Source organism: Rutidosis leptorrhynchoides, chromosome 1, assembly GCF_046630445.1.
Source record: "Rutidosis leptorrhynchoides isolate AG116_Rl617_1_P2 chromosome 1, CSIRO_AGI_Rlap_v1, whole genome shotgun sequence".
Taxonomy (NCBI): Eukaryota; Viridiplantae; Streptophyta; class Magnoliopsida; order Asterales; family Asteraceae; genus Rutidosis; species Rutidosis leptorrhynchoides.
The window spans coordinates 98,613,970-98,638,463 of record NC_092333.1 but is presented as its reverse complement, the minus strand read 5'-3'; the positions used below and the strand labels follow the sequence as shown (position 1 = coordinate 98,638,463).

The window sequence follows — 24,494 nt, the reverse complement described above, 5'->3', positions numbered from 1 at the left end:
ACCAATTTTCACGTAGCTAAAATGAGAAAAATTATCCAATCTTGTTTTACCCATTACTTCTTCATTTTAAATCCGTTTTGAGTGAATTAAATTGCTATGGTTTCATATTGAACTCTATTTTATGAATCTAAACAGAAAAAGTATAGGTTTATAGTCGGAAAAATAAGTTACAAGTCATTTTTGTAAAGGTAGTCATTTCAGTCGAAAGAACGACGTCTAGATGACCATTTGGATATAGTTTCATGTTCATATTAAAAATCATTTTCCCAGAATAACAACTTTTAAATCAAATTTTATCAGAGTTTTTAATTAACTAACCCAAAACAGCCCGCGGTGTTACTACGACGGCGTAAATCCGATTTTACGGTGTTTTTCGTGTTTCCAGGTTTTAAATCATTAAGTTAGCATATCATATAGATATAGAACATGTGTTTAGTTGATTTTAAAAGTCAAGTTAGAAGGATTAACTTTTATTTGCGAACAAGTTTAGAATTAACTAAACTATGTTCTAGTGATTACAAGTTTAAACCTTCGAATAAGATAGCTTTATATGTATGAATCGAATGATGTTATGAACATCATTACTACCTCAAGTTCCTTGGATAAACCTACTGGAAATTAGAAAAATAGATCTAGCTTCAAAGGATCCTTGGATGGCTTGAAAGTTCTTGAAGCAGAATCATGACACGAAAACAATTTCAAGTAAGATTTCCACTCGAAATAAGATTGTTATAGTTATAGAAATTGAATTAAAGTTTGAATATGATTATTACCTTGTATTAGAAAGATAACCTACTGTAAGTATCAAAGGTTTCTTGATCTTGGATGATTACTTGGAATGGATTTAGAAAACTTGGAAGTAAACTTGCAATCTTGGAAGTATTCTTGATTTTATGAAACTAGAACTTTTGGAATTTATGAAGAACACTTAGAACTTGAAGATAGAACTTGAGAGAGATCAATTAGATGAAGAAAATTGAAGAATGAAAGTGTTTGTAGGTGTTTTTGGTCATTGGTGTATGGATAAGATATAAAGGATATGTAATTTTGTTTTCATGTAAATAAGTCATGAATGATTACTCATATTTTTGTAATTTTATGATATATTTCATGCTAGTTGCCAAATAATGGTTCTCACATATGTTAGGTGACTCACATGGGCTGCTAAGAGCTGATCATTGGAGTGTATATACCAATAGTACATACATCTAAAAGCTGTGTATTGTACGAGTACGAATACGGGTGCATAATAGTAGAATTGTTGATGAAACTGAACGAGGATGTAATTGTAAGCATTTTTGTTAAGTAGAAGTATTTTGATAAGTGTCTTGAAGTCTTTCAAAAGTGTATGAATACATATTAAAACACTACATGTATATACATTTTAACTGAGTCGTTAAGTCATCGTTAGTCGTTACATGTAAATGTTGTTTTGAAACCTTTAGGTTAACGATCTTGTTGAATGTTGTTAACCCATTGTTTATTATAACAAATGAGATGTTAAATTGTTATATTATCATGATATTTTGATATATAATATATCTTAGTATGATATATATACAGTTAAATGTCGTTACAACGATAATCGTTACATATATGTCTCGTTTCGAAATCATTAAGTTAGTAGTCTTATTTTTACATATGTATTTCATTGTTAATACACTTAATAATATATTTACTTATAATTTAACATAATTAACCAAGTGTATCAATATCTTAATATGATTCATATGTACCTAGTAAGACGTTGTTATAACGATAATCGTTATATATATCGTTTTCGAGTTTCTTAAATTAATAGTCTCATTTTTATGTATATAACTCATTGTTAAAATACCTAATGAGATACATACTTATAATAAAATCATGTTAACTATATATATAACCATATATATGTCATCGTATAGTTTTTACAAGTTTTAACGTTCGTGAATCACCGGTCAACTTGGGTGGTCAATTGTCTATATGAAACCTATTTCAATTAATCAAGTCTTAACAAGTTTGATTGCTTAACATGTTGGAAACACTTAATCATGTAAATAACAATTTCATTTAATATATATATATATATAAACATGGAAAAGTTCGGGTCACTACATGCGGTCAGGTAAAATTCCACGAATTACAATAGGAATCATCTGAGTCATTAGTACATGACAGTCATGTGACTTCATACCGGATAACTTCAAATCTTTTATCGAAACCAATTTCCTAATGTTAGACGAATAACCTGATGGAACCTTAACACCATATAAACATTCGCAAAATTTAGTTTTCTCGTCCTTCGACATGGTGTAACAAGCTGGGGGAAGAAACTTTGTGATCCTTCCTGGTATTGGTTTAGGTGTTAACTCAGGTCTGATATTCATTAGTTCCATGTCCTTTCGAACCTTAATTCCGTCTTTTGTTTTTCCAGGAATGTTCAACAGTAACCCCACCAAACTTTCACTAACATTTTTCTCGATATGCATAACATCTAGACAATGTCGGACGCGCAAATGCTTCCAGTACGGTAATTCCCAAAATATGGATTTTTTTTTCACATCCCTTTCGGCGGACCATTACCGGTTTTTCCCAACACAACTTTTAGCTTCCTAACCATTTTGAAAATAGTGTTTCCATCCGATCGTGGCGGTAGAACGCTTTTCTCTACAGTACCATCAAATAAGTCATTTTTGAAGCGATAAGGGTGATTCACAGCAAGCTCTCTTCTATGACCCATAAATGCTGGTTTCCTACAATTTTTCAACCATATCGAGTGAGTATTTTTCTCACAAACAGGACATGCCTTTTTCCCTTTCGTAGTATATCCAGACAAATTACCATACGCTGGAAAATCATTAATGGTGCAAAAAAGCATTGCCCGTAGTTGGAAGTAATCTTTCTTGTATGAATCATAGAGTTGTACACCGGTATCCCATAGTAACTTTAAGTCATCAATCAACGGTGCCAAATAAACATCAATGTCGTTTCCAGGTTGTTTTGGGCCTTGAATTAAAAGGGATAGCAATATGTGTTTTCATTTCATACATAGCCAAGATGGAAGGTTGTAAATGCATAACAAAACAGGCCACGTGCTATGACCGCTACTCAAATCTCCGAAAGGATTCATTCCATCTGAACTAAGTCCCAACCTAATATTTCGTATCTCATTCCCAAAGTCTTCAAATTCGTTATCAATAGTTCTCCATTGAACTTAATCGGCCACATGTCTTATTTTTCCATCCTTTTTATGCTCTTCCGCATGCCAATGTAATAATTTTGCAGTTTTGGTATTTGCAAATAACCTCTTCAATCTTGGTATGATAGGGAAATACCACAATACTTTTACAGGAGGTCCATTTTCGTCACTGTCTTCGTCAGTTGGTTTTCCACGTTTATACCTAGATGTACCACATACCTTACATTCATGAAGGTTTTCATTTTCATTCCTGTATAGCATATAATCATTTGGACATGCATGTATTCTTTGTATTTTCAATCCCATCGGGCACATCAATTTCTTGGCATAGTATGTTGAAATCGGCAACTCATTATTTGCGGGGAGCATTTTATGCAACAACTCTAACATGCTAGTGAAACTTGTGTCGCTCCAACCATTGTTTGCTTTTAATTTTAACAGTTTTATCATGGCAGAAAGTTTTGAAAATTTCGTACAACCATTGTATAACGGTTTTTCAGAGTCAACTTTAAGTTGTTCAAATTTCTCATGATACTTTTCGTCAACATTATCCTCAATATCCTCAAACATGGCCTCAAAATTATCGTTATCACTAATGTATGAATCTTCTTCGTTTAATTGATTGGAATCTGAAGAGCATGGGTTATGATCGGTTAATGATTCACCGTGATAAGACCAACACGTGTACCCTCTCATAAATCCGTTTATTATAAGATGATTTCTTATATCGGTAGAATCCTTGAAGGACTTCCCACAAGGACAAATGATTACAGTGCTTCCTTTATTTAATTGATCAGTCTCCGCAATGGTTATAAATTCTTCAAGCCGTTTCAGATAGTCGGTGCTAGTCCGTCCTATGTCGTACATCCATTTAGTCCGATCAATCCGATCCATCTGTATAAAAATCAGAAAATTAAAGGATTAATACAAATTAATCAACAACTATGATGTATTTAATTATTATTATAATTTATAAGTATAAGTATATATATATATAATAACATAAGTAAATATAATATCATAAATTATAAGTATTTAATTATTATCATCTGTATTTAATTAATAACATAATTCATCTATATCACCATCGACATTACTCATCGACATTCTATACGTGAACCCCAATTCCCAACTTCCAAATCCCAATTACTCGTCGATCACCATCGACATTCTATGAACCCTAATAGATATAACAAGACCCCGTAACCAGATCATTTGTTTATCTAATTGATCGTCAACTAACAATTATCCTTTCAAAACCTGAATCAAACCCTATTCAATTCCCCTTTCATCAAAGCCACAGAATTTTAATTCATTTTCATAATAGCATAATCATTTCCAATTGAAACCCGTAGTTGTTCAATCTGCAACAAAACCCAATCCTATTCAATTTGTATAACCTAATTTCTAAATCGTACAAGAAGTAAGATGTATGGTGAGTTCCCCAATCGAATTGTTTGATTTTATTTTATATGCATGTTCGATTCTAATTCAATTTTGATTTCAATCTTCAGTATTTTAATTACGTTATCTTTGATTTTAATTTGCATGAATTCGTTACACTAAAAGAATAGCAAATAGCTTGTACAAACGAACTGCTAATATCGAAGGACCTAATAAGGTTATGAATTCTGTAAGTACATTACTTTAATTATGACTGATGTTCTTGTTCATGTTACTTCTTGTTGTGTTTATTTTATGAATTCTTTAAGTATACTAGTTATTGACATAAATATGATATATAAGTAGAATTAATAAAAGCTTTATGTCCAGCATGTTGTTATTGTTATGTTACTAGAATTAATAAAACTAGTTTACTTACTGTTGTTCAAGTTATGAATTTTTGTTGGGTTCAATTTTTTACTGTTGTTCAAAATTTGATTTTTCATCGGTCAAGAAAACAAATGTGGTAGGGTTCAAGTGTTCAACCATTATGGACAGTATGTTTTACGAATTCTGTATAGAAACCAACAGATAAACTAGTTATGTATAGAAAATGATCTGATAAGTGACAAGCAAAACACATATCAAACTAAAGCACAAACATGATAACTTTAAGATTTAATTATTGTGTTGTTGACTAATGTATTTTTTATGTGCACAGGACCAACATGATAACTGTCATACGGATATGAACGAGGAATTTCAGGAAAATTATGATCCGCCGAAAAGAGGCGTCAACAAGAAACTGAAAAAAATATCCGGTGAGGTTGAATTCAATAGATTTGGCGATGCTAGAGGAAAAAATCAAAAAGCCTTTTCCAGTAACATAGGTGTTTTGACAAGGCGTATGATTAATTTTCTTGTCGATACTTGGAAAAAGGTACATCCCAACGACAAAGATGCCTTGTGGTTGAAAATCAAGGTATAAATTACAAAATTCTAAGAAATTTGGGTTTAAGTAATTCTGTCTTTATATATGTAACAACATTGACCACTTATTTTAAACGTCTACAGAAACAACATGCTATAAAAGATGATTTTGCTAAGAAACAGACACTTAAAAACTGCAACAGTGTGTTTACGAGATTCAGGAGGAAGCTAAAAAATTATATGGATCAAGGGAAGCTTCCTTATAAGAAAGATAAAGAGTACGGATTCATAAGTCCAGAAAAATGGACTAAGTTTTGTGAACTTGAAGACACACCAACAAAATGGGTTAGTGCTATGTAGTGACCCAAACTTTTCCATGTTTATATATATTAAATGAAATTGATATTTACATGATTAAGTGTTTCCAACATGTTAAGCAATCAAACTTGTTAAGACTTGATTAATTGAAATAGGTTTTATATAGACAATTGACCACCCAAGTTGACCGGCGATTCACGAACGTTAAAACTTGTAAAAACTATATGATGACATACATATGGATATTGATAATGCTAAAAACGAACATATATTTCATAGCATTATCCCTCAAGAAAGACAAGATTTTAGTTGCAATTTTTCTATTTACAAGTGATATTCGTTTAAATAATAAAAGGTGAAGACAAAAGACAGATTCGACGATTTGAAGACACAACCGACCAAAAAGCTAAAAAGTACAAAGTACAATCAAAGTGGTTCAAATTATTGATGAGAAACGTCTAAAAGTTACAAGAGTACGAGCAGCAAAACGCAAAATACAAGATATTAAATTGTACGCAAGGACGTTCAAAAATCAGGAACCGGGACCAGAGTCAACTCTCAACGCTCGACTCAACGGACTAAAAATTACAAGTCTACTATGCACATGAATATAATATAATATATAATTAATTCTTAAAATTATATATATATATTATATTATATATAAAACCGTCGGCAAACAAGAAAACAAACGAATGTGAGCTGGAATCCCAGGCCATGTGATCGCATGGCTAGCAAGACCAATTTCCATGCGATCGCATGGCCCCAAATTTTGGGTCAGGTCCTATAAATTTCGCAGTTTTGGTCGAATTTCATACATCTTTTTCTCTTCTCTATCTCTCAACGTAATATATATATATATATATATATATATATATATATATATATATATATATATATATATATATATATATATATATATATATATATATATATATTATAATTTTAATTTTAATTTTAATTTTAATTTTAATAATAATAAGGGTATGTTAGCGAATGTTGTAAGTGTGTAAGTCGAAATTCTGTCCGTGTAACAGCTACGCTATTATTAATCATTGTAAGTTATGTTCAACCTTTTTAAATTAATGTCTCGTAGCTAAGTTATTATTATGCTTATTTAAATTGAAGTAATCATGATATTGGGCTAAATATTAAAGACGGGGTAATTGGTCTTTGTACCATAATTGGGGTTTGGACAAAAGAACGACACTTGTGGAAATTAGACTATGGGCTATTAATAGGCTTTATATTTGTTTAATTGAATGATAGTTCGTTAATTTAATATAAAGATTTACAATTGGACGTACCTATAAATAACCACATACACTCGATCGGACACGATGGGCGGGATATTTATAAGTACTAATAATCGTTCATTTAACCGGACACGGGAATAGATTAATAGTTAATGGACTTATTAAAACAGGGGTGAATTATATACAAGGAAAATTGGTGTAATTATAGTTTAAGTCCCCAATTAGTTGGAATATTTGACTTCAGATATAAGGATAATTTGACGAGGACACTCGCACTTTATATTTATGACTGATGGACTGTTATGGTCAAAAACCAGATGGACATTTTAAATAATCCAGGACAAAGGACAATTAACCCCTGGTAATAAACTAAAATCAACACGTCAAACATCATGATTACGGAAGTTTAAATAAGCATAATTCCTTTATTTCATATTTAATTGCACTTTTAATTATTGCACTTTAATTTATTGTCATTTTAATTATCGTACTTTTTAATTATCACAATTTTATTTATTGTCATTTTATTTATCGCACTTTAATTTATCGCACTTTAATTATTGTCATTTACTTTACGCTTTAAATTAAGTTATTTTTATTTTTAATATTTTACATTAGGTTTTAACTGCGACTAAAGTTTTAAAATCGACAAACTGGTCATTAAACGGTAAAAACCCCCTTTTATAATAATAATACTAATTATATTTATATTTATATTTATATAAATATAGTTTTTAAAAATATAGCGTTAAACTTGGCTTGCTCCCTGTGGAACGAACCGGACTTACTAAAAACTACACTATTGTACAATTAGGTACACTGCCTATAAATGTTGTAGCAAGGTTTAGGTATATCCACTCTATAAATAAATAAATAACTTGTGTAAAATTGTATCGTATTTAATAGTATTTCGTAGTAAAAATATAACTATTTCGTATACACCTCTACGCACATCAAGTATTTTTGGCGCCGTTGCCGGGGACTACTTAAACGCCGGAAGCGAAACGCTATATAAAAAAAAAAATTCTTAGTTTACTTTTGTAAAAATACGCTTTTGTAAAAATACGTTTTAAATATTAAAAATAAAAAAATATAAAAAGAAAAAAAAACAAAATATATATTTTTAAGAGTTGTTCAAAATATATAAAATTATAAAGTATTTTTATTTGTATTTTAAGTTTTTAAATATAAGTTTTATTTATTTTATATAAATACTTTATATAAATATAAAACAGAAAATTAAAAATCAAAAATATAAATAAAAAGTTTACGGGCTTAACTGTAGAGGCCCAACTATCCGGCCTGGTAACCAGCTCCATGCGAACGCATGGAAAACGTTCATAAACCTCATGCGGTCGCATGAGGTGTAAAGACAGGCCTGCTACCTTAGTTAAATCGAATTAGGGTTTAATATATATATAATTATTATTAATTAATTTAGATTTAGGGTTAATTAAAATAATAAAATAATTAGTATTATTTAGTTTTATTTTGTATTTTTAGTTTTAATTTAGTTTTATTAAATATATAAACTTAATACTTTTATAAAATAATAATATAAAAATAATATTTTTATAAAAATTGTATTTTTATAACTTTAAGCCTATTTTTATATTTTGTATATTTTTAATCGTTAAAGCGTATTTTTATATTTTTTGCTCGTAACTAGTTTTAAGATATAGTATTTGCCGTAGTTATTTTTATCCAGATTTTTAGGCTTTGCCGTAAAATCTCTTAAGTGCTTTTTCTTTAGACTAAGATATAGGTGCTTTAGAATTTTGCGACGCCGTTTTAAGATTTTAGTATTTTTTTTAAGTTATTACCGTTTTGGATATAGAATTCCTTTTAAGCTTTAATACTTTTAGACGTAACTTTTAATTCTTAATTTTTAGACTTTTAAGTTTCGACGCGCTACGTTCTTTTTATTATTTTTCGACCTTTTATTTTTCAACGTGCTCTTTTTCTTTCTTATTTCTCGACGCTCTAGTTTTTAAGACTTAGATTTTTTTCTATTTCTTCTCTAAAATTTCTTTAAATTTCAACGAAAAATTATTTTAAGCGGTTAAATTGATAGACATCCAAAATTTTCTGGTTCGTAGTAATAGTTGGATTTGTTAGTGGCGAGTTGTGGGCTTCCGATTTAAAGGGTCCTGGCTACCTGCTACATCTATTGGCTATTCGAAACGTGAGCAAAATCAGAAAAGTCTATTAATTTGATAACTTATATAATTTTTATTTTTATAACTAATAGGATATTCAGTGAATACACCGAGCAAAACGTTCACCACCTTTTATACGTTCACCACCTGTAACTCGATCAAGACATCTAGCCAATATTGTCACCGTTAATTTTTCTTTAGAATCGTCATCCAGTCGACCAAGTACTCCAATTCAAATTTCCGATAATCCATTTTTTGAACCCAACCTCATAATTGAGAATCCGGAGGATATTCACGGACAATTCAGAGATCCTGAACCACTAATCTTTCCTCCGGAACCACCAATCATTCAAACAAAGATTGTCGAGGAACAAACCATTAAATCAGAATCCTCTAGTGATTCAGATTCAACAAATTCAATCATGGAAAATCTGGAACCTCTAAGTATAGAAGAACGAATGAGAGCTAAACGCACTGGCCAAGGTCACGCAATTACTCAACCAGACATTAATGCGCCAGATTATGAAATCAAAGGACAAATCCTACACATGGTAACAAATCAATGCCAATTTAGTGGTGCGCCGAAGGAAGATCCAAACGAACATCTTCGTACCTTTAATAGGATTTGTACTTTATTCAAAATCCGAGAAGTGGAGGATGAACAGATCTATCTCATGTTATTTCCCTAGACTTTAAAGGGAGAAGCCAAAGATTGGTTAGAATCGTTACCTGAAGGGGCGATTGATACATGGGACATTTTAGTTGAAAAATTTCTTAAACAATTCTTTCCGGCATCTAAAGCCGTGAGACTTCAAGGAGAAATTGTTACGTTCACACAAAAGCCAAATGAAACTCTATATGAGGCATGGACAAGATTTGGAAAGTTATTAAGAGGATGTCCGCAACATGGTTTAGACACTTATCAAATAGTACAAATATTCTACCAAGGATGCGACATCACTACAAGAAAAGACATAGATATAGCAGCTGGTGGTTCCATTATGAAGAAAACCGCAACTGAAGCTTACAAAATTATTGATAACACTGCTTCCCACTCACATGAGTGGCACCAAGAAAAAGATATCGTTAGATCATCTATAGCAGCTAGAGCCGATTCTAGCCATGACTTTGATTCCATTTCTGCAAAGATAGATGAGGTCGAGAGAAGAATGGAAAAGATGACTAAAGATATTCACTCAATAAGAATTAGTTGTCAGCAGTGTGGAGAACCACATTTGACAAAAGATTGTCTCACTATTGAACAAACAATGGAACAAAGAGAGAATGTTTCATACATAAACCAAAGGCCTGAAAATAATTATCAGAATAATTATCAACCACCAAGACCAATTTACAATCAAAACCAGAATTATAACCGAAATGTTCCATACAACAACCAACAATGTTCTAGCAATCAACAAGTATCCAATAATACTTAAAATCACCAAAGACCTATTTTTCAAAATAAATCACCACAAACCGATGATAAAAAGGCAAATTTAGAAGATATGATGTCGAAGCTAGTTGAATCTCAAACGCAATTTTTCACATCTCAGAAACAAACCAATGAACAAAATGCTCAAGCATTTAGAAATCAACAAGCTTCTATTCAAAATTTGGAACAAGAAGTAAGTAACCTAGCAAGGTTGATAGGTGAAAGAAAACCGGGAAGTTTACCTAGTGATACAAATGCTAACCCCCGGAATGAAACAGCTAAAGCCATTACCACAAGAAGTGGTATTACACTTAAACCACCTGAAATACCTGTAATTTCTGATGACTCTATTCCTACTCCACAAGAACCACAATCTGAGCAAGATAAGGAACAAGAACCGGTAGTTGAAAAGGTTAATGAAGATAACACAGTTAAGACTAAACCTTATGTTAAACCATACCAACCACCACTTCCTTACCCGAGTAAAATGAGAAAAGAAAGACTTGAAGTCAAGCAATCCAAATTCTTGGATATGTTTAAACAAATAAATGTAAATCTTCCTTTCATTGATGTAATTTCAGGAATGCCTAGATATGCTAAATTCTTAAAAGATCTAATCACAAATAGAAAGAAAATGGAAGAACATTCGGCTGTTACTATGAATGCAAATTGTTCTGCAGTGTTGTTGAATAAGATACCAGAAAAATTATCAGATCCAGGAAGTTTCACAATTCCATGTTTTCTGGGTAGTCTTAGTTCAATAGAAGCATTGGCAGATTTAGGTGCTAGTATAAATTTAATGCCTTATTCATTATACGCTAAACTAGACCTTGGAGAATTGAAACCAACAAGAATAAGCATACAACTAGCCGATCGATCAGTAAAATATCCTAGAGGGATAATGGAAAACATGCTAGTTAAAGTTGGTACTTTACAATTTTCCAGCAGATTTTGTTATTCTGGACATGGAAGAAGATTCTCGAGTTCCTCTCATATTAGGAAGACCATTCTTAAACACGGCTAAAGCAATAATAGACATGTTCGGTAAGAAACTGACCCTAAGTATAGAGGACGAGAGTGTTACCTTTTCAGTTGATAGAGCCATACAACAACCGCAATCTGCAGATGATACATGTTATTATATTTAAACTATAGATTCACATGCAGAATTGTTAGAAGAATTTCCAGAATTACAAGGAACAGGAGAATGTTCTTTAGGAGAAAGAACTGAACCAATTGATGAAACTGAAATGTTAGCTACACTTATGACTAATGGATATGAACCAACAACAGAAGAAATTCAAACGCTAAAAGAGGAAGACAGATATCGATATAAATCATCGATAGAAGAACCACCGACATTAGAGTTAAAGCCACTTCCAAACCATTTGGAATACGCTTATTTACATGGTGAATCTGAATTACCTGTAATAATATCATCTTCTCTTACGAAAAATGAAAAATCTCAACTCATTTCTGTGCTAAAAGCTCATAAACCAGCTATTGCATGGAAGATTCATGATATTAAAGGAATAAGTCCTTCGTATTGCACACATAAAATCCTTATGGAAGAAGGTCATAAAACGTATGTGCAACGCCAATGAAGACTAAATCCTAATATGCAAGATGTTGTTAAGAAAGAAATTATTAAACTGCTTGATGCAGGTTTAATTTATCCAATTTCGGATAGTCCATGGGTAAGCCCAGTTCAATGCGTACCTAAGAAGGGTGGCATGACTGTCATCACAAATGAAAAAAATGAGCGTATTCCTACTAGGACTGTAATAGGATGGCGTGTTTGTATTGATTATAGAAAATTAAATGACGCCACAAGAAAATATCACTTTCCCTTACCTTTCATTGATCAAATTTTGAAAAGATTAGCTGAAAATAGTTACTATTGTTTTCTTGATGGTTTTTCCGGATATTTTAAAATTCCAATCGCACCCGAGGACCAAGAGAAAACCACGTTCACGTGCCCTTATGGTACTTTTGCTTATAAACGCATGCCATTTGGACTTTAGAACGCCCCTGCAACCTTTCAAAGGTGCATGATGGCGATTTTTCACGACATGATAGAAGAATGCATGGAAGTTTTCATGGATGACTTTTCAGTATTCGGTGATACATTTGAAACATGTCTAGTTAATCTTGAACGAATGCTTATTAGATGCGAACAATCAAATCTAGTTCTTAATTGGGAGAAATGCCATTTCATGGTTAAAGAAGGCATCGTTCTTGGTCATAAAATTTCAAAGGAAGGAATTGAAGTGGATAGAGCTAAAGTAGATGTAATTGCTAAACTTCCACATCCCACCAATGTTAGAGGAGTTAGGAGTTTTCTAGGGCATGCTGGTTTTTACCGATGTTTCATAAAAGATTTTTCTAAAATTGCCACTCCTATGAATAAACTCCTAGAAAAGGATGCTCCATTCATCTTTTCAGATGAATGCATCAAATCTTTTAATATTCTTAAAAAAAAACTCACTAATGATCCGATCATGATAACTCCAAATTGGAATCTACCATTTAAACTCATGTGCGATGCAAGTGATTTTTCAATGGGAGCCGTTTTAAGACAAAGGATTGAAAAACGATTTCAACCTATTTATTACGCTAGTAAGACGTTACAAGGAGCACAAACGAATTACACAACTACTGAAAAAGAACTCCTTGCCATTATCTTTGCTTTTGACAAATTTCGTTCATATCTCGTTCTAGCTAAAACGGTGGTCTATACCGACCATTCTGCTCTTAGATACCTATTTTCGAAACAAGATGCCAAACCATGATTAATCCGTTGGATCTTACTCTTACAAGAGTTCGATATTGAGATTCGAGACAAAAAGGGAGCAGAAAATCTCGCAGCTGATCATCTTTCTCGTCTTGAAAATCCAGAATTAGAAGTTCTCAATGAATCGGCCATACAAGATAACTTTCCTGATGAATATCTATTGAAAATAGATTATAGTGAAATTCCATGGTTTGCAGACTATGCAAACTACTTAGTATGTGGATTCCTTGAAAAAGGGTTATCGTACCAAAAACGAAAGAAATTCTTTAGTGATATAAAACACTATTTCCGGGAAGATCCACATTTGTTTAAAAGTTGTCCCAATGGAATAATACGCCGATGTGTATTCGGAGATGAAGCTAGTCAAATCTTAAACCATTGTCACACAGGACCAACAGGAGGGCATTATGGGCCTCAACTCACAGCAAGAAAAGTTTACGATGCTGGATTCTATTGGCCTACAATTTTCAAAGACACACACCTTCTTTGCAAATCCTGTGATGCATGTCAAAGGGCCAGAAAAATAAGTCAACGTGATGAAATGCCACAAAATGTTATTCAAGTATGTGAAGTATTTGACATTTGGGGTATTGACTTCATGGGTCCATTTCCAAAATCTCATAATAATCTCTACATTCTCGTTGCCATTGATTATGTATCTAAATGGGCGGAAGCACAAGCTCTCCCAACTAATGATGCACGAGTTGTAGTCAACTTTTTAAAACGTCTTTTTGCAAGGTTTGGAACACCGAAAGCTTTAATAAGTGATCGGGGTACTCATTTTTGTAATAATCAACTTGAGAAAATTCTCAAAAGATATGGAGTAACTCATAAAATCACAACCGCTTATCATCCACAAACAAGTGGACAAGTTGAAAATACCAACCGAGCTTTAAAACGTATTCTAGAGAAAATCATAGGATCAAATCCGAAGGAATGGTCCATGAAATTAGAGGATGCACTCTGGGCTTTTAGAACAGCTTACAAAACTCCAATTGGAACCACACCTTTTAGACTCGTTTATGAAAAAGCATGTCATCTTCCAGTAGAAATTGAACACAAAGCATTTTGGGCTTTGAAGACATGCAATCTTGATTTACATGAAGCCAGACGTCTACGGTTAAGTCAACTAAACGAATTAGAAGAATTAAGACATGAAGCATACGAAAATTTGTTAATCTATAAAGAAAGAACGAAGAAATGGCATGATAAAAGAATCAGAAGTTCAAAAGAATTTAAAGAAGGAGACAGAGTTCTTCTTTTCAATTCACGATTCAAGCTATTTCCTGGAAAATGGAAATCAAGATGGTCTGGACCATTCATAGTCAAAAGAGTTTTTCCATATGGAACAGTAGAATTAATAAATTCAAATGGGATTGAATTTAAGGTTAATGGTCACAGAGTTAAACATTACATAGATAATCCAATGGAAGTTGAAGATGAAGTTAATCACAATTTCGACACCACAGCTAACTAAGTGTGGGAAGGTTCGAATCTTTTTAGGGTAATATATATTTCTGTTAGAGTTAGATATTCTGTTTTCGTGTAGTTCTCGAGAATGGAATCCGAATGGTGTTTCCCTAGCAGACCCTAAAGAACTAGTCTTCTCCCCCCATTCTGAATTTTTATTTTTTTTAGGTTTTACGAGATGAAGAATTCCTTTGATCTGAACTATGGTCTAATGCTACACGCTATGATTACTAATCGTAATAATGACACACTTCCGAGTGAACTGGTATCATTCATAAGAGAAAAAATGGACGGAGTAAGAAAAGAACTCGGGAAAGATCATCATAAGATACATTTTGGTAAAGGAAAATCAAAGTCCGCAACAAAAAGAAGAGCAAGACACCTTGAAAAATGTTATAAATGCGGAAAATGGTCACACGAAGATAAATGTTCAAATAATCAAACATATTCAAATACCGAATTTGTTACTCTATGCAGAGAAGGACCGTTCATATGTTTAGAAGAAAAGATATTGAAGAATCGAGGTTACGCTTATGTAGCTATGGAGAACCAAATCACACGACTCTCCTATGAGTCGGCTAAAGCAGGTCTCTGAGAATTCTTTCTCACAGGTAAGTATGTACAGTTTTTATTTTTATTTTTATTGCTTTTAACCTTTTGATAATAAACGCTGAATCGTTCGCTATAAAGTATCAAATTGGTATTCAATAAAATTAGGTATGCGTAACCGAAATTATTGATATCATACAAAAATTTATTACATCACTGCGAAATTTACCGTTTATTCTTAAGGTATAAATATCTTTAATTAATCAAACCAAAATATTTCAGAAATTCGTCAGGAGTAAAACTAGGTTATGGAACCGAAATTACTTTACCGAAAAGAGGGGCGTATATTTTTGATAATATTTGATTGATTAAAGTGGGATAAAAGACCAAAAAGATTTTTAATTTTATTTTTTTACCATGTTTTTAAAATTAATATATAAATATTAAATTAATATTGTAAACTTTTTATAATCAATATATTTAAGTTTGTAAATATTTGGAAAAAAAAATTAATATTTTTAATATAAGTTTGTATGTATAAAAATAAAAATATAATATAAATTTGGTGTGAATTTTTAATGATATTTATATGAATTTTTAATCTTATGCATTTTAAATTTAAGTTTGGTGTGAATTTAAAAACAAAAATTTACTTTATTTTACTAAGTTAAAAATTTGATTTTTAAAATTCGTCGTGAGTTGAAAACTAGGTCGTTGAACCGAAATTGCTCTACCCAAGGGAGGGACGAGAACTTTTATTATTATTATTTTTAATCTTATTGAATTAAAGTATGCCAAAAACATTAAAAAAAAAACCCAAAAATCTTTGCTTTTAAAACGACGCTTAGAAAGTAACAAATTTTAAAAACTTTGTGAGAGACGGACTAGGACAACGATCCGAAACGCCCTCACTCCTAAAAAGAAACAAATTTTTAAAATTTATTAATTTATGTTTTACTAAGTAAAGGTTTTTATATATATATAAAAAAAAAAACCTCGAGACCCATGCGATCGCATGGGATTTACACTATACCTCCATGCGATCGCATGGAGGCAAAAATCAGGACAGGAACAAAAGCAGACGAGCTGCTTCTGCTCTACACCACCACACACACAAACACACGAGCATACACACACATACACTCCTCAAATCACCATTTTTTCACCAAATTACTCCAAATTTCTCACAAAACTTCGCTACAATCATGCCTAGGTTCGGATTTTTTAGCAAGAAGGTAAAAATTACACCCCTAAACTCTTAAATTTCTTAGTTTTTGTGATAATTACCAATATTTTACCTAATTTGATTTTGTCAATTTCTAGTGTAATTAGAGTTAAATTGTTAGTATATTATGCATGTATAACCTAGATTGATGCTATTTAACATGATTTGAAGCCAAAAACTTCAAAAATTTTAGAAATCTAGGGTTTGTGTTCTTGAGCAATTTGAGGCTTTTTGATATAAACAGGTTATGGCCAATTTTTGTCATGAATTATTGCTAAATTAAGTAGTGTAACATGTTTAGGTAGCTAAATGATCCAAACTTTGATCCTAAACATGATTTTTGATAATTAAAGTGAACTTTTTAGGTCTAAAATTCATGAACTTGATTAAATTGATATAAATGCCATTTGAAACTTGTTTAATTGCTAGTAATGGTTGTTTTAACATGTTATTTGAGTTGAATGCTTATGAACTTTGTAAAAATTTTCATATATGCTTATTTAAAAAAGTGTAGAATTGTGAAAATTGTGAAAATGTGTATAAGTTTAATTTTGATTGAACATGTTATTGTAATTGTACTTATTTGTTATTTTGCTAACACTAATGCATATTTGGATGCACAAATTTTGTGTTTAATTTATTTTGCAGAGATTTACAGATACTGATGGTGAATCATCATCATCTAGGCAACCTGCTCCAGAACCTGAACCAGAAATGCAATATGAGCCACAATATGAACCGGAGCAACAACAGGAACAACAACAACAACCTGATCAACACGTACCATATTATGATCCGCAGCAAGAATATGTTAATGCCTACGTACAATTTTCAATTCATCCGATAATAGCACACCCAACGATTCATGAAGAACAGTTGCATCCTAATTTGAGATTTGATCGAAGTTGGAGAGATTACCCGACGTGTCAAAGTAACAAATTTAAACTGATACCGAAAAATGTAGAAGTGCCGAGGGTAATCGATTGGGAGCCTTTGTAAGGGTCCAACTAGTTAACTCAGTTAGGCAGCATCTGATCCAAAGGTATGGCAGCTCTTCTTTTCCCGATTGGGAACGTTTACTCACCATTCGTAGGCCTGTATATAAAGAGTGGTGCGTTGAGCTTATGAGTACTGTTTCACTTAATGCGGATGTAGATAGGTTAGATGATAGAAGTTTTCTTAGATTTTTACTTGGCCGTAGGATGTACAGAATGTCCATACTGGACATGGCCAGGGCTTTACAGATTTACACTCCTGGTGAATTACTACTACCCGATTGTACAAATTTGATTTATCATGGGGAGCGGGTAGATAGGAATTTTGACGCGGACGCCATCTGGAGGCGTATGTCAGATTATAATGTTTTTACGCTGGGAGGAAGACACTCCTATTTAGATATTAACAAAGCAGAGCTACGTATTATACATAGATTTTTAGCTAATTCGATTGCACAAAGAGGTAAAAATAAGGAGAAGATGACCTTACACGATTTATTTTACCTTAAGTGTATTCGAAACCCTAGAAGCTTTGTTAATATCCCCTACTGTGTTGGTTTTTATCTGTCCAAAGTAGTGGCAGGAATACAGGACGGGAGAGTAATAGGAAGAGGTATTTTTGTTACTCTCATTGGAGAGTATTTGGGTGTAGATATGGACCAAGGGGGTCCACTGATGATGTGTAGGGAATAGGTTGATCCTTTAGGATTGAAGGTCTATCAGGGTGCTAAGGTATTAAAGAGCAGACGCAATCAGGCAGTACCATATGATGGTCGTCATCCACAGGTAGAGAGAGGTTCAGATGAGGAAATGGAGGAAGCGGATGACATTATGGATGTCATTAGGGAGGCTATGACTGACGTCTACCAGCGTATAGATGAGGTAGAAATGACAAACCATGATAGACATAGTCGGTACGAGCAGTGGCAAGCCCAGAATGTGTACGAGCATTCTAGGAAACGACAGCATGATAGATGGCACTATCATCAGCATCAGATCATGAGCCAGCTATCACCTCAGGATCACTACGTACCGACCCAACCTGCTTACTATCCTCCACACCAGCCCGATATGCGACCACCATTTACTCTCTGCGACCCTAACCAGGCCTATCAGTACACCTATAACCAACCATGGAACCCGCCCGATGACATGAACTGGAACCCCTATCCAGATTGATATAGTTCCGTTGGTGATTTTTATGATTTTTATCTTTTTATGATTTTTATTTATTTATGTTTAAACATATTATATTGTGATACTTTTATGTAAGTTTTAACATTTTTATTATGTTGTACTAATATTTCATATTTCATTTGAAAGTGGGATGTTAAGTCCCATTTCAAATTACCATGCATGTTTATATTTGTATTGTATGTATTTTATTTCATGTACACAACAGGGTAAAACAGCGCATTTTCAAAGACTGACATTAAGTTCAGCAAAAGCTACTAATTTTGACGACAAAACGAAAAACAAATGTGATGAAACAACAAGATGGAATGAACAAATGATGTGCACCATTTATCATTCAACAAACAAACGCCAATATGTTTAGAAACTTTGGTAAAATTTAATCATTTTTCTACGCTAATCACCCTCAATAATTTAAATTGTTACTGATTTCTTGCAAATGAGGGCATTGCAAGATATGAAGTGTGGAAAGGGGTTAAATTCTTTCGGATTTTTAAAATTTTTGACTTATACATTTGGTTACCATTAAAAATACTAGTAACGCAGTAGTTGTATTAGAATCTAGTACTCTCTGATAATAAAGAACAGCCCTAGTCTTATATACTGACTACCCAATTCTAGTAAAATTTTTCAAAATTTTCAAATAAATGAATTCAAAATCATGTTTATACATATTTATGAACGATAAAACTAGGTGTTAACACCGAAATTATTGTTACCTCGGAAAGGACATAAATTGAGAAACAACCCAAAATGTTAGAATTCATTTAAAATGGAATAGAGGACAATAAAAAGGTAAAGAAAGGAAAATAAAAGCCAAGTGTGGGAAAAATTTACCAAGTTATTTAGAACATATGTCACATATTTTTGTACAAATAATTGAAAATACTTTTGTTTTGGACGATATTAATCAGTTTTACCCAGTTTATTGTAATTTAAAAGGAAGTAAAGTCTTCCGAGAGAAAAAGACACAAGCTTTTTGATTTAGGTCAGGAAGTTGTCGTCCAGACCAGTTGTAGAGTCTACGAAAAACCTTGAAAAGTTTTCTCAAAAATCAGCTGGAAATCCACGGATCTCAGCATCAAACAGGGTCGCCAAGTGGTCAAACTTATCCTAACCATGAGAGGATCTGTCTCGTACAATGGGGGGACACCGTGCAAATTAGCTTATAAGACTAATGAATCAGATCCCCAGAAAGGATAATCTCCTTAAAGATCAAAAATCAGCTTTTAAGACTGATATTACTCAATCCTTGAGGTTGACCTTAAAGATTGAGAATTCAAACTCATGGAATTCGATGATATCTAAACTCGAGCTTGAACGAGAAAATATTTTGATCAAAATTACAAACTGATTTGTTTTCTGAAAACCCTATTTTCAATGCGTTCATTACCATTGAACGTAAAATCCTAGGAATTCACCTGGAATTCATTAGGTCACCTGAATCAAATCGGGTGTCAACCGTAAGAACGGTGGTTGCATAGCATGGTCGAAGACAGGACTTTGTGCCAGACTGAAAAACTATAGGGTGATCTTTACTATTGCTCCTACAAAGGATAGTAATTGCATCCGACACGATATAGACCATAATTAAAAGCATGTCACGGGACATTGCCATAACAGTTTCTTGTTCAGCGCTTTCCTTTACAACCGGATGGTAGTTTACCGAAAGGTAATATACGGAACAAGTATACTGGATATGTTACTTTCCCAATACAAGGTTAGCAAGTGGGTGACACAAAACCGCAAGTTTTGAGCTAAAATTTTCAAATCTGAAACCCACCAAACCCACCAAACCCACCAAACCCACCAAAACAATTTGCAAATACCGGTGAAGGGTTATTCCGGAAAACTTATCTAGGGTAAAAGCTAGATTAAATTTTCAAAAGATCAAATGTTTTCATAAAGATCCAATTTCCTTAAGGATCTAAATTTTCATAGTCATGTGGGACTGTAAACCACAACGTTACTATCATTGTTCATACCGCCGTATAGAAATCACTGATGTACAAAGTGTGAAGAATAAAGAAGTGATTCGAGTATTTTTATTTCAAGACTATATTGCTTGAGGACAAGCAACGCTCAAGTGTGGGAATATTTGATAATTCTAAAAACAAACATATATTTCATAGCATTATCCCTCAAGAAAGGCAAGCTTTTAGTTGCAATTGTTCTATTTATAAGTGATATTCGTTTAAATAATAAAAGGTGAAGACAAAAGACAGATTCGACGATTTGAAGACGCAAACGACCAAAAAGCTAAAAAGTACAAAGTACAATCAAAGTGGTTCAAATTATTGATGAGAAACGTCTAAAAGTTACAAGAGTACGAGCCGCAAAACGCAAAATACAAGATATTAAATTGTACGCAAGGATGTTCGAAAATCCGGAACCGGGACCAGAGTCAACTCTCAACGCTCGACGCAACGGACTAAAAATTATAAGTCTACTATGCACATGAATATAATATAATATATAATTAATTCTTAAAATTATATATATTATATTATATATAAAACCGTCGGCAAACAAGAAAACAAACGAATGTGAGCTGGAATCCCAGGCCATGCGATCGCATGGCCAGCAAGACCAATTTCCATGCGATCGCATGGCCCCAAATTTTGGGTCAGGTCCTATAAATTTCGCAGTTTTGGTCGAATTTCATACATCTTTTTCTCTTCTCTATCTCTCAACGTAATATATATATATATATATATATATATATATATATATATATATATATATATATATATATATATATATATATATATATATATATATATATATATTATAATTTTAATTTTAATTTTAATTTTAATTTTAATAATAATAAGGGTATGTTAGCGAATGTTGTAAGTGTGTAAGTCAAAATTCTGTCCGTGTAAAAGCTACGCTATTATTAATCATTGTAAGTTATGTTCAACCTTTTTAAATTAATGTCTCGTAGCTAAGTTATTATTATGCTTATTTAAATTGAAGTAATCATGATGTTGGGTTAAATATTAAAGATGGGTAATTGGGCTTTGTACCATAATTGGGGTTTGGACAAAAGAACGACACTTGTGGAAATTAGACTATGGGCTATTAATGGGCTTTATATTTTTTTAATTGAATGATAGTTCGTTAATTTAATATAAAGATTTACAATTGGACGTACCTATAAATAACCACATACACTCGATCGGACACGATGGGCGGGATATTTATAAGTACTAATAATCGTTCATTTAACCGGACACGGGAATGGATTAATAGTTAATGGACTTATTAAAACAGGGGTGAATTATATACAAGGAAAATTGGTGTAATTATAGTTTAAGTCCCCAATTAGTTGGAATATTTGACTTCGAATATAAGGATAATTTGATGAGGACACTCGCACTTTATATTTATAACTGATGGACTGTTATGGACAAAAACCAGATGGACATATTGAATAATCCAGGACAAAGGACAATTAACCCATGGTAATAAACTAAAATCAACACATCAAACATCATGATTACGGAAGTTTAAATAAGCATAATTCCTTTATTTCATAGTTAATTGCACTTTTAATTATCGCACTTTAATTTATTGTCATTTTAATTATCATACTTTTTAATTATCACAATTTTATTTATTGTCATTTTATTTATCGCACTTTAATTATTGTCATTTACTTTACGCTTTAAATTAAGTTATTTTTATTTTTAATATTTTACATTAGGTTTTAACTGCGACTAAAGTTTTAAAATCGACAAACCGGTCATTAAACGGTAAAAACCCCCTTTTATAATAATAATACTAATTATATTTATATTCATATTTATATAAATATAGTTTTTAAAAATATAGCGTTAAACTTGGCTAGCTCCCTGTGGAACGAACCAGACTTACTAAAAACTACACTAATGTGCGATTAGGTACACTTCCTATAAGTGTTGTAGCAAGGTTTAGGTATATCCACTCTATAAATAAATAAATTACTTGTGTAAAATTGTATCGTATTTAATAGTATTTCGTAGTAAAAATATAACTATTTCGTATACACCTCTACGTACATTAGATATATATATAGTTATCATGATATTATGATAAGTATGTACCTCATTAAGTATTTTAACAATGAGTTATATACATAAAAATGAGACTATTGAATTAAGAAGCTTGAAAACGGTATATATAACGATTATCGTTATAACAACGTCTTACTAATTACATATGAATCATTTTAAGATATTGATACATTATATATAAACATGTTAAATGATAAGTAAACATATCATTAAGTATAATAACAATGAACTACATATGTAAAAACAAGACTACTAACTTAAGGATTTCGAAACGAGACATATATGTAACGATTATCGTTGTAACGACATTTAACTGTATATATATCATATTAAGATATATTAATAAATCATTATATCATGATAATGTAATAATTTAACATCTCATTAGATATAATAAACAATGTGTTAACAACATTTAACAAGATCGTTAACTTAAAGGTTTCAAAACAACATTTACATGTTACGACTAACGATGACTTAACGACTCAGTTAAAATGTAAATACATGTAGTGTTTTAATATGTATTCATACACTTTTGAAAGACTTCAAGACACTTATCCAAGTACTTCTACTTAACAAAAATGCTTACGATTATATCCTCATTCATTTTCATCAACAATTCTACTCGTATGCACTCGTATTTGTACTTGTACAATACACAGCTTCTAAATGTATTTACTATTGGTATATACACTCTAATGATCAGCTCTTAGCAGCCCATGTGAGTCACCTAACCATGTGGGAACCATCATTTAACATCTAGCATGACTTATGAGAAAGGAAACAAAAACAAGAACTCCTTTTAACTCCACTCACCTTCACCACTCACCACCTACTCCATTTCACTTCCAATTATCTTCCCAATTCTCTCTCAAAACACACACACTCTTCCATGAATGTCTAAGTTACTATTTTTCCAGTAAAAATTATCAAATACAAGCTTTGGTTATTACCTATAATCATCATAAAAACAATTACTCAAGAACATATCAAGAACACTTCGAAGTTTACAAGTTTACTTCCAAGTTTCCTAATCCATTCCAAGCAATCATCTAAGATCAAGAAACCTTTGTTATTTATAGTAGGTTATCTTTCTAAATCAAGGTAATATTCATATTCAAGCTTTGATTCAATTTCTATAACTATAACTATCTTAATTCGAGTAATAATCTTACTTGAACTTGTTTTTGTGTCATGATTCTATTTCAAGAACTTCCAAGCCATCAAAGATCCTTTGAAGCTCAAGTTATTTTTTCATCATTTCCAGTAGGTTTACCTACTAAACTTGAGGTAGTAATGATGTTCATAATATCATTCGATTCATATATGTATAACTATCTTATTCGAAGATTTGAACATGTAATCACTAGAACATAGTTTAGTTAATTCTAAACTTGTTCGCAAACAAAGTTAATCATTCTAACTTGACTTTTAAAATTAACTAAACACATTTTCTATATCTATATGATATGCTAACTTAATGATTTAAAACCTGAAAACACGAAAAATACCGTAAAACCGGATATACGCCGTCGTAGTAACACCGC

The 24,494-nt window shown here is 32.0% G+C and overlaps 1 protein-coding gene across 1 annotated transcript; it reads right to left on the bottom strand.

Moving 5' to 3' along the window:
* Nucleotides 1-3,196: 3,196 nt before the first annotated feature.
* Nucleotides 3,197-4,075, bottom strand: LOC139887590 (uncharacterized). The gene has a single exon (XM_071870668.1). The coding sequence runs from the start codon at nt 4,073-4,075 to the stop codon at nt 3,197-3,199; it is 879 nt and encodes a 292-aa protein (XP_071726769.1).
* Between the last annotated feature and the right edge of the window lie 20,419 nt (nt 4,076-24,494).

Bases quoted from the DNA above. Each gene is read 5' to 3' on its own strand.
- LOC139887590 (XM_071870668.1), bottom strand. From the start codon at position 4,075: ATGGATCGGATTGATCGGACTAAATGGATGTACGACATAGGACGGACT.